This window comes from Dipodomys merriami, unplaced genomic scaffold (assembly GCF_024711535.1).
Source record: "Dipodomys merriami isolate MVZ:Mamm:240054 unplaced genomic scaffold, mDipMer1.0.p SCAF_2, whole genome shotgun sequence".
NCBI classification, from domain to species: Eukaryota; Metazoa; Chordata; class Mammalia; order Rodentia; family Heteromyidae; genus Dipodomys; species Dipodomys merriami.
This window is the reverse complement of record NW_027203381.1, coordinates 90884372-90903304: the sequence shown is the minus strand read 5'-3', so window position 1 is coordinate 90903304 and position 18933 is coordinate 90884372. Positions and strand designations below refer to the sequence as shown.

Genomic DNA, 18933 nt, shown 5'->3' with positions numbered 1-18933 from the left:
TATAGTGAAAGATTTTGACACATGCATAAATGTGCAAATGCTCAATTTTATCTCTATGAAAGTATTTTTCTTCATATGCTATTAACCCAAAAATGGTTCTGGTGTTCATAGTTGGTTTCTTGACAAGCCTATGCCATTTCTCCAACTTTTTGTCTTTTCTGATGATTATTTTCTACAGTGACCAAGATATACTGTATTCATAAACTGCTTTGTTAAATAACAACTCCTTTGTACAACTAGCGTAAGATAATTAAAAATGTAAAAATACAGTCATCTATATTATAGCTATACCTCCACTCACATAAATTCTTTGGGACTCTTTCCAGAGTCAGAGTTCTTGGATGTGATGGAGAATAATATTGTCATTTGCCTTTTCCCTCCTGAAAATACCACATCTCCTTAGTCACTGTCACTCGGTCCTCTGAAGCTAGGGAAAAACAAAGGAGGAGGCAACAATGCTCAATAGGAAATGTACTCATTACCTTGCTCATGTAACCCCTCTGTACAACATTTTTACAATAAAAATGTACAAAAAATAAAAGCAAGTTTATATGGAGATTTCTAATTAGGTTGCACTCATTTCTAGTGTTTCAGCCCAGTACCAAGGTTACCCTGGAGTTATATGCACCTAATTAAAGAGCATTCAATTCAAGATCCATACACCCTTGAGTATGATTGGGTAACTCTCAATAATTGAGTTTGATCCAACTGCTCATTCATCTGAGGTGAATTAAGTCTTCTAGGGCACTAGAGTACCATTTAGTAAACTGCCTTATCCAGAACACTAAATTTGCCTCACATGAGTGAACAACTTCTTTCCAGGGAGCAGTTTCATCTCCCTCGTTCTCCACTGGCCCAACCGATTGACACCATAGGTTGATTCATATGATACAATATTTACCTATAATCTCAAACAATAGACAAATAATGATCATACCATTCAGGAGCACACATGCCAGTAGGTATAAAGGGTAAGTTAAAGAGCTAATTATTTGAATGTTTTAATAGAACAGGAACAGCAATAATTCTCTAATCTCTGAAATATTCAAAAAAACTGGTTAGAAATTCACTACAATATAGTAAAAATTATTTGGCTCCTTAAAGGAGTCAGTAAATAAGCATCCTTTTTTTAATAACTTTAGTACAATAATATGTTCATAAAAATGAGCCTATTTAAATAGCAATAAAATTGAGTGTAATACTTGGAAAGTGGAAAGGCTTTATTTTTCATTTGCAAGTATAAATGTTCTTTTAATTTTAACTCAGTCTTCCTCTTCTCTTAGACATTAAAGCCACAGACATTTATGGGTTCCTCTTTTGAAAACTAACATCCAGAGCATAAAACAGTTTTTTTTGTGGAGCCATAATTTGTTAAATAATGCTGTGAAAGTTGTTGGGTACCCAATGAGTCCATGCAGAAATAAAATACAGGCAAACTGCTTCCAAATGTTTTCTTCTCCACAAATACCATGTCAGAAGCTGCGGTTTCTCTTACGCTGCGGCTACATCCAAGAAGCTATAATCATTCATAACTTTGGGCAGAAAGAACATTTTAGCAAACTGCCCCGATTTACATCCCAGCCAATGTTTAAAATGCAACAGGAACCAGGAATCTAATGCTACAGCATCTGAAACTATATTGGCACTAGTTCTGAGGAACACATTAATAGGGAAGGACATTCAACAGTGAACAGCACCTGCTAGCTCCTTTTTCCTCCCGTTTTCTCTTTATGAAATCCTGAGTCTCCCTTAAGAGTAGTCACATGGAACATGCTGTACATGAATCCTCATTTTGAAATCAGTCTACTGGCTTTTCAAGGAAAGGCTAATGGTAAACATTGTTGAGAATGCTGGCCCAGATCAGGGCTACAAGATGGTGAATAGAGATATTATTTCAGGCAGTCTGAACATGTTTAGTTAATGTAGCTTAAGAATGACAAAAATCAGAATTATTTTAGTCTTTTTTCATTTTCTCCTTTATTGTTAGGAATGAGTGTGTTGCCCCAGAAGAGATCTTAAAGTTATATTCATACGGATCTCAATGGTAACAACCTTTGAAGAAAAAAGGAATTTCCCCAATAGAGGCTTGAAACATGTCTGTTTTGTGGTTAAGTGAGGTGAAAATGTTGAAGGGTTGACACGGAACAAGAAGTGTTGTATACATACACTGCTTTGTTAAAAAATCCAAATCAAATATTAAGTGAGAGGAGGGATGTGTGAGAATGTGGAAAGGGGTGACAAGGACGCAGACGCACTGTGTTCTTAAGCTGCTTTGTTGAATGGTTAACACCTTTGTACATCTGCTTGAAAATAATAAACATAAATGTCTAAAATATATTAAAGTGCATTGAACGTATAATATCTCTTTTCAAATCCATTTCACATTTATGATCATATTTTAAAATAGAGACCAACACACCATTATTATTTTCTCCTAAAGCCATACTTCATGTGCAATTGCACACATAGCTACAGGTAGTCCCACAGAGAATGTGATCAAAGAATAGGATCTTTAGTTCTACGCCTAACTTTTTCTCTCATTCCAGGGGTCCTCATTGCTCTGCCTTCAAGAGCATGTGTCCCTGGTCTCTTAAATCCATAAATGAGAGAACACAAATGCAAGGCAGAGAACAAGTCAGGGGGATATTTGTATGGAAAGATTTGTCTGGATGGCTGTATAATCGGGGTCTGTTCCTCTGTTTAGGAAGAACAATGTATGAGAGCTGGTGAGCATGGCTTCACAGGTGAACATTTTTATGATCCTAGAATATCCGAATGATATTCTAACTTCTTCAACTAGGAATCCACCTGTAGAATTGTTATCAAACAATCAGTACCATTCTCACAAAGAAGTAAAATATGAGCATGCTTCTATGTCCCATTTTAAAAGTTACTTTCTCAGCTGACCTCTCAATGCTGGTTCCATTCAAATAGAAGTTTCTTCAAAGAATTTATAATAAGGCATGTTGTAAATAAACTTTATGAAAAAGAAATGGAAAGAAAACCAAAATGTGAGTGCTGAGGCTTAACAGTGTGACTGTTTTGTGCCAGGCACTTTATAAACACTATTTTGAATGATTGTCTTCATAGGACAATGCTCCTACACATGTCTAAGGTGGGAACTGAAGCTCATGGTGGTTAAGTAGCATGTGGAAAGTCACGAATTGCTCCTCCCAGAGCAGAGCTCTGTGCTCTTCCCAGTGGAAATCAGCAGCGTTAATCCAGGGCAAAGGGTTTCAGATGGCAAAGTTAAAGAGCTTAGGCATTTGAGCAGTGTGTCTTGAATGAGTCATACTAAGAATAAGTATTCTTTCTTTGTGCCAAAGGCTGTGAACAAATGGTTCAAAGAGTAATGAGTATTTTAGTGCACTTGAACTAAAAATGTGAGCAAGTTTGAAGTAATTCTATGTCTTGGGCTTGTACCTCACCTCGTTGTTAGTAGAGAAATCTTGAGATTGTTTAAATGAACAATAATATAACCTAAACTAAAAGGACTCTGATTGGTGTGTACATCAAATTCTGACAAAAACCTGACATCAGGCAAGTGAAATCAGGAAGAGTGGACACGTCCAATGGGAGTTGTTCAACAAGAATCACTGAAGTAATAAATTACCAGTTTGATCTGCAGACTCTTTTGAAAGTTGCAATGAGGCAAAAGCAGCTTCCACCTACCTCTTTATCCAGTGAACTTAAGGTACAAACCTCCCTTAAATAATATGACAAATATGCCTATGGTTCATAAATGTTACATGCGTAGCACACCTTGATGATAAAACTTAAATAGATGTAGTTTTCATACATGTGAACAAATGTTGCTTAACAACTCCTTAGCTGACTTCTTGACCGCTGAGGGGTAAAAGCATTTGTAAAGAACAGATAGTTTAAACAGTGTTGCCACACCAAACATAAATAAAGCAAATCAATCAGCTTAGTAGAACTCTGCCAACCAAGGCTCAAGACTGCCAGCCTCTTTGGTGGCTCAGTTGCAAGGATATGCTTTCAAATTCAGTGTACCTTTTTGTTGCTTGCTAGATAAAAGAACTTTAAAATTTCAAAATGTGCTTCTTGCTGGTTCCTAACCAATGGATTTTCATAAGCATTTAAAAAACTCATAAATCTCATTAAGTTCCACAAAACTCTTCACATTTTGAGGATATTTATTTAAATTAAGGCATATAGTGTTTTGAAAAGTCTAGCAGAAAATTTACTTTTTATTTGTACAAGATGAAAGCACCTTTAAATTATACAACTTATATCATATATGTGTGATTTTCATTCAGCTTAATAAATATTACATATGCAAGTTCTGAAGATGGTCAAGTAGAAAAGAATACATCATTATGATTGACCAGTCTCTGCTCTTAAATGTTCACAGCCTACTGGGGAAGCTGAAGCCCACATGCTAACCTAATCCAAGGACTATATGTTATTCGGTCTCTACAATGTCTACAAAAAACATTTGAATTAATTGTTTTCAGTTAAATGCAGTTTATTAATGCAGTTCAACTGAATGCATTTGTCACCAAGCTGATATTTCTGTTTCTTACACCCAGAAAGCTCCAAAAGGCATTTGAGTTTGGGAGGAAAAAAAAGAAATAAAAACTATTGCACTTATAATAGTGATTTCTTTGTATTATAATGTTCACGATTATACAGAGATCCAGAGATTGATTTCTTGCCAGGTATGCAGAATATATTTTGAAGAAATATATTTTGAAGGACCTTTCAGATAGTGACAACAAAAGAGAGCATGGAGAAATGAAATGTAGGTCCAGTTCATGAAATTAAGGAAGAGGAGAAAGACAGAAAATATTCACCTCCCACTTATCAAACATGTACTGCTGACTGATAATAGACACTTCCCAGGTGACTCATAATAAGCCAGTGTGTTCATTATTATTAGCTCTATAATATTATTAGCTCTATGATACTCAAGACTAATCAGTTAGTAAATGGTAGAGTCAGAACTCAAAGGCCTGCTTCAGACCTAGGCATTTTTAATATTGAGCCTACTTCAAATATTAACAGACAGCAAATTTATTCCAGGCTCTTATTTGCTAATTTATTTCCCATAGCCCATTGAATATATATTCCACTGAATATGAGTCTCACTGAATAAAAATAGAGATATAAAAAGTAGATATACCCCTCACCAGGGGAAATATATAAGCTTCATTCAAAGCAACAAATAAAAGAATAATTATGTAAGCATATATGTATAACCTGAAGGGAATTGAGGGAAGTTTATCCTTTTATAAGTGAGGAAATTGAGGGGAAGGGAAAAATGGGGGGAAATGGAAGGGATGATACTGATCAAGATGCATTGTACTCAAAACCTGACTTACAGAATTGAAACTTCTTTGTAATGCTACTTAATAAATTTTAATTGTCTTTAAAAAGTCAAAGAACTTTTATTTTAAATGAAAATTAAAATACTTTTCTCAGTAAGGATCTTAATCGATTTCAGACAATTTTAATTCTCCTTGTTCATGCTACAAACTTCAAAAAATAAACAAAACAACTAAGTTACAGCAACCATAATTTCATTGCATATATGCTACAAAGACTTAAAAGTTTAAAAACATAACTCATGGAAAAAAGGTCAACATTTATTTTTAAAGGCACTGCAGAATAAATTATAAAATGCTTAACCATGACATGACCCTCTTGCTTAGATACTTTTATTATGACCTGTCTCACAGTAACTGGGTGAGAAATCTATAAAATTTATGTTGCAGTGACCTCAAGGATATAAGTAAAAACCCAAACCCATAATGTTATATTACCTTTAATTTGGTATTGAAGAATTAGGATTAAAGTTAGCAATTCAGGTAAAGAGGAAATCACAAATTTAATTATAGAAGTTTTTCCATTTATAAGAATTTAGCAGATAGATAAAATGATTGAATCTTTGTCTTTGCTTATTTAGAGACACTTACTGAAAATTAAGTGTAACACCAAAAAAATATTTCATTTTCTATTTTTTTGTATTAGAAATATATATGTGATAGTTGTCCATGTCTCAGGCCTAGCTGTTCAAGGGGCTGAGATTTGAAAATCCAGGCTGAAAGCCATCTAGGGAATACAAATTCAAGAGAATCATCTCCAGCTAAGCAACAAAAAGACAAGCATGGCTAAAATGGTAGAGTTCCATCCCTGAGCAAAAAAGCTAAGCAAGATTGCAAGCCCCTGACTGAATTCAAGCCTGAATGCCTGCCTGCATGCACAGAGAGAAAAAGAGAGAGACAAATAGACAGACAGACAACAGACAGACAGACAGACAGACAGAGACAGACAGAGACAGAGACAGAGAGAGAGACAGAGAAGGGAGAGAGAGACAGAGAGAGAGAAATGAATGTGATATGCAAAAATCTAAATAAATTTACTACATAAGTGAACAATTCAAAAGTGAATGACCAAATGAATGGATAAAAGGATAAAGAGATATCCACTAGTCATATTTTTACATTCTAAACCTAGATGAAAACGAGGTCTTTTTTCACCCAAAGAAATTCACTTTGGCCCAAGACCTAATTGTACAGGTGAGGCTACCTTTAGATCTTAGCAAGATATTTGCTTAAGGAGGAATTTGTGGCCATCATTAATTGCATGTGTAGCCACCTATTCAACTTAAGTTTTTTGCCACCATATCTGGCATTTTCCAATCACAGTTAGGTCTTACTCTCACAGTGATCTAATCACAGCTACAGGAGACCACAGTGTTACACCTGGCGCTCTAAAAGCATCACAATAAAGCAGTAATGCTTTCTTTCCCAGAATAGGCAGAGTTAGTAGCTCAGTCTTCCCTAGATTGTTTATTGTCAGACTTGACTGAAAGTCTCCATAGAATAAAAGATGCATTCTTCCAGTGCTTTACATGAAAATATTTGTTCTTTCTGTTGTTGGTCTTCTTTCACAGTGATCTAAACTAATTTATTCTTTATCCCAGAAAACCAATGAGCATATCCTCAAACCTACTAAAGTAGAAGAGCAATATCTGACAAAGAAATGCAAGTAAAATCGGGGAGAGATGTGGAAGCGGCAGAGAATCTTTGAGAGCTTTTAAAGTTAAGCATTTCTCACAGAAAGCCACTTGAGGCCTAGTGTTTCAACAAACAACATCATCTTTGCACTTTGTACTTAACTCTGACTGTGATCCGGAAGTACTGTCAACCCAAAGCACAGCTATGAATTTTCTAGATTGAGGAAAGGTCCCTTCCCAGAATGTATATTCAGCTCCCATCTGATGCCTTAGCTTTCCAATTTTATTTCACACCTACCACTAAACAATTTTGAGATACATATATGTTACTTTATGGTGCTACTGTATTTTTGTGTTCATTACAAAATATGAAATTAAAGGCTGAAATAATATTTGAAGTAAGTCACATATATTAATGGCACAATCCCAGTTTTAATATTGATCTTCTTCATTTATTGTGACCTCTTTTTTTTAAATATCTGATTCTTGTTCATCACATAATGAAGCTGATGAAGAATTTGAGAGGAAGAGTTGAAGAGAGATTTTTTTTCCATACTACCTTTGGCTTTAAGCCTTTTTTATATGTTTTCTAGTATATGTGTAAGAGTGAAAATCATTGCATTAGTAACATGGTTTTCTAGAATCATTGCCTTAAGCCAGGTAAAATCTAGAGCTTCCTCTAATTGTTCAAGACATCCAAATACACTATTTTCTTCATCCATTATTTGGCTTTATTCTCATTGTTTTATTATATGAACGTAAGATTACAATTTTTTCAGGTTACCCATCTCTAACAATAAATCATTCATATTATGCCTGAGAAGTTTGCTCAAGCTATTTTATATTTTGTAATTTTATATTTTATATAATTTTATATTTTATAACAGTTGATAAAAAAGATGACTTAAAGCATAAATAAAATGAGATTTCTAGCACTCTTTTCTACTCCCGAGTTCCTGTCCCCTGCTGGCATACCCGCTACCCCAGTTTTAGCAATTAGTGATGACCTGAAACTCATTGCTGAAGCAACATCAATGGAGGACCAGAGAATAGCAAGTGACTCAGTCTCCCTACAGCACCTAAACTCATGCATGTGTCTAACTCCAACTTTCCAATTCTGAACTGTGTGTCTTTGTGTTAATGTTTTCATTGTCTACATGTATCTCATAATAATTGTTTGCAAAAAATACAACATAATGAAAACAATGTCAGCCATAACTCAATAGTTAATATTGTAAGGGTATTTGTCATTCTTATTTAACTATTTTGCATCAACTGATCACATAGTTTGCAAAAGGGGGATATCCTCTACTAGGGATTTGTATAATATATAAAGGAGGCTGTAGAAAATTTCATCCATCTTCCTTGCTATTTCCTGCCTAAAAAATGTTCTTCACAAATACAGTTTGGACAGTTAAATAATAATATGATGTGTTCATGAGCATTTGCTTTGATTTAATCTGGACAAGCTGCCCAGTGAGACAAGGTTATTCTTTACTTGTAAAACGGAAAGGATTTCCACTTTACAAATTAGGAAACTGAGGCACAAGAAGTTTAAAGCCATATTTCCCTTGTTATCTTTCCCATAAATTCTTAAGGGTACCTAAATTCCAATGTGAAGTTATTCCAGAGAGATTGCTACAATACAGATTTAGAAATATAAATTTATTTCATAAAGCTAGTATCAATAATTATTTTAATATTTTGAAAACTAGTTATATTGGTCAACTTCTTTCATATTCTGTAATCAAAACCTTTCACTGATTGATAAAGTCATATATCAGGATATAGATCCTATCAAAATCTATTTTTATAATTGTTTCTACTAAATGTATGGTATTTCTTTATTAAAACTGTGATATTTATTCAGTGGATTTTTGTTGATGTTTGTGCTGTTTTAATTTTTTATTGTGAAAATACTGTACAGAGGGGTTACAATTACATGAGCAAGGTAATGAGTACATTTCTTATCAAGCATTGTTGCCTCCTCCTTTGTTTCCCCTTCCCATTCTTTCCCATCACCCCCCCACCCCCCACCTCACCAAAGTTGTAAAATTCATCTTGTACATCTCATTGTTGCAATGGGTCCACCTGTATCCCTATTTAAACAATTTGTTTTTTCCCTTCCCCTCCACAAATTATACCAACATCAAATACAGTAAAAACATTGTTTGTGCTTTTTTGGTACATTTTTTATTGTAAAAATGCTGTACAGAGGGGTTACAGTTACATGAGCAAGGTAATGAGTACATTTCCTATTGAGCATTGTTGCCTCCTTTGTTTTCCCCCTACCATCCCTTCCCTCCCACTCCACAACTACCCCCCACACACACCCGCTGAAGTTGTATGCTATTAAATAGAATTGTTTATGGCTCTTTAATCTTGTACAGAATCTCTCAGTGAATACTATTAGCATTTGGAGATAAAACCAGAGAGTACATTATTGCAGCATCTTCATCTTTCCACATACAAAATGCTAGTCATATTTTCCCAGTCATAATTTGTAATCACCGAAATGTGAGGTGACCACTCTTAAGCTGAGAACTTTTGTATAACTCAAAGACTCAAGACCACTAATAAACTGGAAATGCAAGTATTTCAGTTAGTAAACAATACTAAAACCCAAATACTCATGGAAATTGATCTTTCTCCTGCCATACATTTTAGGCAGTGTTTATTCTTCAGTTACAAAATAAATAATTTGTAACTAATACATTTACAATTATTAAAATTATGAACTAGTCAAAGAAATTCAGCAACTTGAACAATTGGGCAAACTAAATGAAATCACTTCATATAAAAATCCTACAATTTAATTTATTTTCAATCCAGAGATAGGGAATTCTAACAGAGAAGAATTTTACTTTTTTCTTGACTGATTCATGAAAACTTACAACTGTATTGCTTCATCTTCTCCTGTTGACATATCTGACCTTAAGGAGGCAAAATCAGATGGTATTGCATCACATGGTATGATATCTCAACTGAATAGCACTTTTTCTGTTTTTTTTTATTTATAAAAAAAATGACAGCTCCTTTAGAAAAAGAAACTGCAATAAATGAAAGACCTTTCAAACCACAGTAAAGGAACATAATGAATCCGTTAGGAATGATGCAGCAAGTTTAGGAAGTGAAAGCTAGTAGTAAATATGACAAGCTGTTGCAACAACAAAAATAGTAATCAGTGTAATCATAGCAACAAAAATAATCTTTTTATTTCAGTCCTTTCAAGCAGTTAAAAATAATGGGCACTTTTTCTAAGTTAGTAGTTTGGCAAAAATAGCAAAACCAGATAAAAATCTCAAAATGTGTACCGTATGTACAATCTTTAGAGTCATTGCTCTGCATGTTTTGTTTTTCTTCAAATTTCCATTAAGATAATTTCACATATCCTTTTCCTCTTGGCTCTACATGACTAATTTATTCCTTCTTTTTATAATCTAATATTCTTCAATATTAGTTCGCTATTACTAGGCTTTAGTACATCTATAATCAGCTAAAATTATATCCATTTTTCACAGTATATAATAAAATATTCATTTCTTATCATTATCTTAACCATTATAACACTCATATTTCTTTTGTTAGTTTAAGTAAGTATATATACTATGCAGTATATATACTAGGATATATAGTATATAGGATATAAAATATATACTATATAATATATAACTACATAGCATATATAATATATACCATTTATAATACATAATATATGTATATACATTGTATATATACATATGTATATGTATATTTGTATATACATATAAACATGTATGCACATATTATATGTGTACATTACATACAATGTATGTACATTAGTATATACAGACTATGTATATGTATGTATACTTTTTTAAAATTTTTTATTGTAAAGATACTATACAGAGGGTTACAGTTACATGAGCAAGGTAATGAGTACACTTCCTATTGACATTGTTACCCCTTCCATTGTTTTCCCCCTGCCATCCCTTCCCTCCCTACCTTCCCCAAGGTTATTTTTTTTAATTGTGATTAAGTGATTACATAATTTCCCAAATTTCACAGTTTGTGGAATAATGATGCTCATTTTTATATATTATAATACATACGTGTATATATAATATGATCACCTCTACCTAGTAGTCATAGAAATGCCTCATTTGCCTTGTTTTCCCAGACCACAATGAGGTATTACAATGTAGAAAACACTTTGCATTGCAAGACATTGTGACATTCCCACTGAGCTCAATGACAAATATATGCAGTAACAAGAGAAAAGCCCAGAAGTAGTGCTGTGGCTCAAGTGGTAGAGTGCTAGTCTAGAGTTCAAGAGGGGCAGTGCCCAGGCCCAGAGTTTAGGCCCCACACCAACCAAAAAAAAAAAAAAAAAGGTTCTAACTTTGCACACTCGCATGTCTTATTTGTAATAGGGAATTGTGGCAAGTTTAAAACTGTGCACACTGATTATCACTAATGAAAAATAACATTCTTTGCTACATCAAATGCACTGATTTTTACACATTTATGAGAAAAATTGCATACCAGATCTTTAATTCCACAGCTTCGTCATAATAGTGAATCTTTGTTGAGTTTAGGTTTTATTCATATAAATGATCAGTAACTTTCCTGTAAAGAATACTGATTAATATCAATTTTTTTTGTCTTTTCATAGGATCCTTTCCAGCCATTGGGGTGGAAGCATTTTGCCCCAGCTTCCTGAGGACAGGTTTTCTAAATAGCATCCAGGCCCCAAATCCAGTGCCAGGAGGGGGATCTTTGCCCCCCAGGATTCCTGCTGGTAGGTATTTCAGATGAATCTTTCTATCATCATGTAGAGCAATAGAACTAGTTCTTGATAGAGTCTATCATGTTTTTGTTTCTAAATTATGTTGTTGAGAAGAAATGCAAGTGACTTCTGTAATGCAGAAGCCACATTTCTAAGAGTGAGTGCCGTAAAAATGGTGGAAAGAAAATAGAAAGAGGATCTGGACCTAAGTTTCCAATTTAGTGTAGAGCTGCCTCTTATGGAGAATCGTTTACATATGAACTAGGGTTTCAGATCCTGAATTTGTAACTCAAGAGTAAAACAAGGATGGGTTTAAGCCACTTTGTACTGGAATTGGACATAAAAGAGAACTTAAACTAAATGTTCTTGACATAAAGAGTAAAGTGGTATTTGGGTGAGAATGCAGAGATTTAATTAAAGTTCCATTACACTAAGGAAAAATGACTTCAAGAAAAGTGAGAAAGCAAATTTAAAAGACATTTTTGAGAAAGAAAATTGATGTACAGTCCTCTCTAAAAATAGCAATTTGATACAAGCCATGAAACAACAAAAAAATTGGATATGGAACATTTTAAAAAAACAATTTTACAACTTTGGGGGAGGGATGCAGAAGGTGGGGGAGGGAAGGAATAGTGGGAGAACAGCAAAGGAGGGGTAACAATGCTCAACATGAAATGGACTCATTACCTTATTCCTGTAGCTGTAACCCCTCTGTACAGCATCTTTACAATAAAATAATTTTTAATAAAATAAAAATAAATATAAAATAATTTTCAAAGTTGTGGAAACTGAGAAAAGTGAAAGAAGTAGTGGTTTAGACAGGGTAAGTGAGAATGTTGGAAGGAATGGCATTGGTCAAGATGCATTATATTTATAAACTACTTTGTTAAAGGCAGATCCTATGTACAATTACTTAAAGATAATTTTAAAAAACCACATATCTAAAATGAAATTTTGAAGCTAGGTGTTTGTGACTCATACCTGTCATCCTAGCTACTCAGGAGGCTGAGATCTGAGGATAGTGATCCAAAGCCAGCTCAGAAGACTCTGATCTCCAAATAATCACCAGAAAACTAGAAGTGGTCCTATGGCTCCAAGTGGTAGTGCTAAGCTGTGAGCAAAGAGCTTAGGGACCACACCCAAGACCTGAGTTCAAACCCCATGACCAACAACAACAACAACAAAAAGGTGGGCCTGGGAAGGTGGCTTGGTGGTAGAGCTCTTGTCTTGCATGGGTTCGATTCCTCAGCACCACATAAGCAGAAAAAAAAAGCCGAAAGTGGCGCTGTGGCTCCAGTGGTAGAGCACTAGCCTTGAGCTGAAGAGTTGAGAGCTGAAGAGCTGAGGGACAGGCCCCAGGCCCAGAGTTCAGGCCCTATGACCGACCCCCCCACCCCCAAAGAAAAGTTTCAAAGTTTAGTGATAACTTTGGATTTTCTATGGAATGAGTGTAATAAAAAATTATTTTATCAGTTAGTTAAAAAAATGGCAGTCCTCCTCCATTGTATAGATATGAAATATATAAACCTTTTATGTGTAAACAAATTGAATAAGAATATTGATTCTTATAGTTTCTATCATAATGCTTATATTTATGTCATAATACTAAGGTCACAAACTATGGTAATGGCATCAGTATATTAAAAGTGGTGGCTGGCCAGTCCGCAATGCAGTTAGAAACATTTGAAATATCTGGGAAATCCAATAAAAATAAAATCTCAAGCTGCACATATCTTGCATTTGTTAGCATAATTATGCCAAACATTGCCAAGATTATTTCAACTTTTTTTGTCTTTTAATTACCTTTCAACTGTATTTTAAAAATTAAAACAAATGCTAACTATGCTTTGATATCATTCAGTTTAATTATTGGATAATTTACAAACAATTGGAGAGTTTATAGCCAATATCAGCACTGATGAATACAGTAAGCAAAATTAATAAATGTAGAAGATTAGCAATTTTAATTCTAATGTCTGTTATACTACTTTTTCTTTGAGCTAAAAGTAAAAACAATATCACATGCATAGGTTTGTTTTGCTGTTATTGTTTTCTCTTTGTTTGTTTAGTTTGTCATAGGGCTTGAACTCAAGGCCTAGGCAATTTTGTGCTTAAGGATAGTGCTCTACCACTTCAGCCACATAGCCACTTCCAGTTTTTGAGTGGTTGATTAGAGAGAAGAGTCTCTCAGGGACTGTTCTGCCTGGGCTGACTTTGAACAGCAATCCTCAGATCTCAGCCTCCTGAGTAGCTAGGATTACAGGCATGAGCCACCAGAACCTGTCTTATTGTTTTTAAAAAGGGTTAAGGTAGAAACATTTCTCTAAGCTGAGTTGAAAGAACTAAATACAAAATAAAAAATGTAATTTTCATATGTATAGATAACATCTCAGTGATACCCATGGACCAAGGATCAGATAATTGATAATTTAATGGCTTAATCCTGAATATTAAAGACAAATGTAACAAAGTGAAATATACCATTGAATTATTTAGTATGACACAAAACAAAATAAACCTTGTCATTTAACCAGTGGAAATGACAGAAAGAAGATGATCTTTCTACAACCCAAACAGGAATAATTTTACCATGAGGAATCAAAAAGAACATTCTAGCACTCGATTCTTCTAGGCTTTAAGCCAAATTTGCCTCCAGCTTTGGGGAAAAATAAACTTCAGTTTTCATGACTTACATATAAATCAGCTCTAACAAAATTACTTCATGAAAAATGTATAGATCTAAACTTGTTCTCTCACAATGAAATTAACTCACATTTCTGGCTTATAATCTTCAATAAGTAACGCTTAACCACTTTGTCAATTCCCTTTCAGTAAAATTGGGACATTTTCCACGAAACTTGAGCTTATTTCTCAATGATCTCTTCATAACATTTTATATAGAGAAATGAAAAAATCATAATTAGTTTTTAATTTTTTTATAGTTTTAAGGCCTGTATCATCTTCTTATCATCATCTTAAGAAATACTCTCACATGAATCTAAGAGTAGGAACCACCTTTTCCCATGGCCAGTACCCAAGACTCTACAGGTTTGAAAGGTTGATTGATGTCCACTGAACAAAAATTAGTTTACTTTCTACCTATTGGTTCTATTGGTTATATAGTATTTTGAAGGTTTCAAGAGACATTTTTAGTGTTATTCCAGAAATTACTAAACCTAAATTATGCTAATTAAGTTTCCAATTCTTTTACTTAATCAAATTTAAATGGGATATGTCACTCTGTCTTAGAATAAAATCATATCTCTGTTTTTTGTCTGTGCTACCAAAGGTATTTTTTGCATTTTTTATTGTGAAAATACTGTACAGAAGGGTTACAATTACATGGGCAAGATAATGAGTACATTTCTTATCAAGCATTGTAGCCTCCTCCTTTGTTTCCCCTTCCCATCCCTTCCCATCCTCCCCCGGCCCCCCCCCACCCAATTCTCCCTGCTACCCCCCCAAAGTTGTAAAGTTCATTTCGACATAACAACTTGTACATCTCATTGTTCCAAAGGTATTTTTTATATTTGTTTTCTACACTAACTGCAATATTAGGACACCAACAAGTCTTAACTCAGAAAGCAGTAAACCATGGTTTTCCTTATTTGTAATAACTAGTGTATGTCTGAGTCAAGCAGAAAAGGTCAGATAAGTTGATGTTAGAGGAATGAACCCCAAGATAAGTATTCAAGTGCTTTTTTTTGGTTTTTTTTCCTTTCATGCAATTGTTTCTATCATATTTATAAGATGATTTCTATGTTGCTTTGTATGTCCCTCCCCCACAGTATAACCCATACTTTCATTGTTTTTGATGTAGGTATAATTTGTGGAGGGGAAGGGAGAAAAAAACAAATCGTTTAACTAGGGATACAGGTGGACCCATTGCAACAATGAGATGTACAAGTTGTTATGTCGAAAAACGAACTTAACAACTTTGGTGGGGGATGGGGGGAGGATCAGGTCGGGGGAGGGGAGGAGTATGGGAAGGGATGGGAAGGGGAAACAAAGAGGAGGCAACAATGCTTGATAAGAAATGTACTCGTTATCTTGCCCATGTAATTGTAACTCCTCTGTACGGTATTCTCACAATAAAAGAAAGAAAGAAGGAAAGAAAGAAGGAAAGAAAGAAGGAAAGAAAGAAAGAAAGAAAGAAAGAAAGAAAGAAAGAAAGAAAGAAAGAAAGAAAGAAAGAAAGAAAGAAAGAAAGCAGTAAGCCTGAATTTAGTATTTATGTAACAGGAATAAATTGTAAATTTTTTATTTCTAGAAAGGTCATGTTAAGGAATTATATTTCCTAGTCTCTTATAAGAAAGAAACACACCAGGAGTTATTAGCAGAAAGTTAACTAACAAAGAAACAGGAAACAAGTAGGATTTAGAGATAATAATTTCTGGAAAAGGAAATCAGTGTTGAAGATGTCACTGTTGTCTCCCTTGTGGGTGACCTTCAGAGCTCTTTTGTTTTGGGTGAGTGTTCTGCAGGACCTTTGAATCTATTCCCTGTGATTTAAATGCAGTGCTATAAATATAACACCCCCTTTCACATTGTTACCTGAGTATCTCTTTGTTTTATATCTTCATTAAAAAAAATAATAAAAGTGGAGTGCGATTCCCTCTCTGTTCACCTTGAATCAAAGAATACATAGTTTTTAAAAAACAGGATCTGTAAGCCAGGCACTAGTGGCTCACACTTGTAATCTTAGCTACTCAGGAGGCTGAGATCTGAGAAGCCCGCATGGTTCTAAACCAGGTGGGCAGGAAAGTCCATGAAACTCTTATCTCCAATAATCTACTCAGAAAAAACAGAAATGATGCTATGGCTCAAGTGGTAGGGCATTAGCTTTAAGCAAAAGAAGCTCAGGGACAGCACTCAGGCCCTGAGTTCAAGCACCAGGACCAGCAAAATATATATATACATATATATATATGTATATATATATAATTAGTGCATATATAATTTATGTTTGACATTATTGATCTGTTTATCATTTGGAAAAAAAAACCTTAATGAGGCTTAAATTGAAACAGGTAATCCCCATCTTTTTCATGTCCTTCCTACTATACCCCAACTAGTCATTAGAAAGTAGGTTATGAATTGAGTGTATTTCAATACTTGATTTTAAATTATAGCAACACTACACACCTATATAATATATATAAAATCCTACATTATTTTATTTTTATTTTTTTTATTTTATTTATTTTTTTTGCCAATCATGGGGCCTGAACTCTGGGCCTGGGCGCTGTCCCTCAGCTCTTCAGCTCAAGGCTAGGGCTCTACCACTTGAACCTCAGCGCCACTTCTGGCTTTTTCTGCTTATGTGGTGCTGAGCAATCAAACCCAGGGTCTCAAGCATGCAAGGCAAGCACTCTACCACTGAGCCACCTTCCCGGCCCTCCTACATAATTTTAGACTGACTTGTTATCATCGAAGACAATCCCTAGTTTTATAAATAAATAACATGTCCAACTATAGCAAAAGATGTACATAGATTTCAATCAATATTAAGATGCTTTCACAGGCTATTAAAATGATTATTAATATTTTTCTTTCCATGTTTTATGTGAAATCCTTTCTGATATGAAGTGGTCCTGTCGTGGGGCCTGAACTCTGGGCCTGGGCACTGTCTCTCAGCTCTTCAGCTCAAGGCTAGTGCTCTACCATTGGAGCCACAGTGCTACTTCCGGCTTTTTTACTTTTGCTTATGTGGTGCTGAGGAATCGAACCCAGGGCCTCAGGCATGCAAGGCAAGCGCTCTACCACTGAGCCACCTTTCCAGTCCCTTTCATGCATTTTTATTCTGTCTTTTTCTTCAAAATGGATAGTTTAGATGTCAGGAATGGGCCAGGAATGATAAATTTGTAGCTGCAGAGTTGAATGTATTATCAAGTTTTGATCCATACAGAAAACTGCAACAAAAAGGTAACACAAGTATTTATAACAGATAGCAGAGTCTAAAAATATATAGAATAACTTAAGGAAGTTGGCATAAATTTAATATGCCAAGGGAAATCAACAATAGGAAAAGATATACATTTTAAATAAAATCAAACAGCAGCTCAGAAAAATAAAATTAAACCACTTCATTTCTTCATGTTTTCAAGCAACCTGAGAAAAAGTCAGTAACTTTGTTACAAATCTATAGTTTTCTATTTCAAAAACAAATCATATATCCCCATACAACCTCTGTTGGCTATGGATTTTCCAGTGGTGACTTTTTTAATTCCTCTGTAGTATATACAAGTTCACTTCAATTGCTTTTAACAACATATCATTGTAATAAGTATAAATTTACATAACAAGATCTTTTATGTAAAAGATCTTCAGGAGGAAAAAGATGCTTTTCTTTAACTAAAGAGAATATATGGCATACATGTTTGCATTGCAAATGATTCAATTTGTATAAGTGAAGTGTATGTGGTTGTATTTGTGTGTGCCTGCTTAAACTAAGAGCTAACTATGAAGGAAACTGGAAAACCTGGATGAAATGTGCACATTCCAGTCCCTACAAAGTCATGCAAAATGTATGGCAGTAAGAAGAAATTCTTTCCTCTGCATTATTGGCTCCTAGCTTCTCCATTCTTTGCCATCTACATGATTTCCCCAATGCAGGCTCTAACTCGATAGCCATCTGTTCTCCAGAGAACTCTTTGTCTGAAAGTTTTGCAGCTAGAGGCTGCGAAAAGAAGAAAACTCTGAATATCAGTAGCCCTTCAGAAAAATTTCTCTCATGAAAACTGGACCTCGAGTTGAAGCAGAAAACTGAGATGATTGCTGTGTTTGCAATGCAGAGAGGCATAAAGAGATAGAATCAGAGATATGATGACAAACAGCACATCAGGCCAATAGAATCACAAAAAAGATCATATCAGTAATTGGATTTCTAGCTCAACAAAACTAACTAGACCTTTTAAAATAGTCTCAGCCTTGCTAGTGTTGGGTGAGAGTTACTTTGAACAACTGATTAAGATGTGTTTTTACAGTACAAAACCCAGGACATCCAGGTTGTATTGAGGTGCCTTGCTCTCTTGCAGAAGTCAGTGCTTTTACACATGATTTTGTACTTAGCCCCTCTTCTGGTTCTTTGGCTTAACTTAAAGAGAAACACACAAATAGGAAACGATTTAAAACTTAAGGAAGGCAAGAACCAAATGAGTCAGGATGGAAGCATGGAGCTCTT

At 34.6% G+C, this 18933-nt stretch overlaps 1 protein-coding gene across 2 annotated transcripts in view; it reads left to right on the top strand.

Moving 5' to 3' along the window:
- Epha6 (EPH receptor A6) overlaps nt 1-18933 on the top strand; it is a 772033-nt gene that overhangs the window by 610268 nt on the left and 142832 nt on the right. For both annotated transcript variants that reach the window (XM_070030423.1, XM_070030424.1), the window contains exon 12: nt 11637-11762. In XM_070030423.1, coding sequence (XP_069886524.1) covers nt 11637-11762 — 126 coding nt within the window. The remainder of the gene's footprint in view (nt 1-11636; nt 11763-18933) is intronic.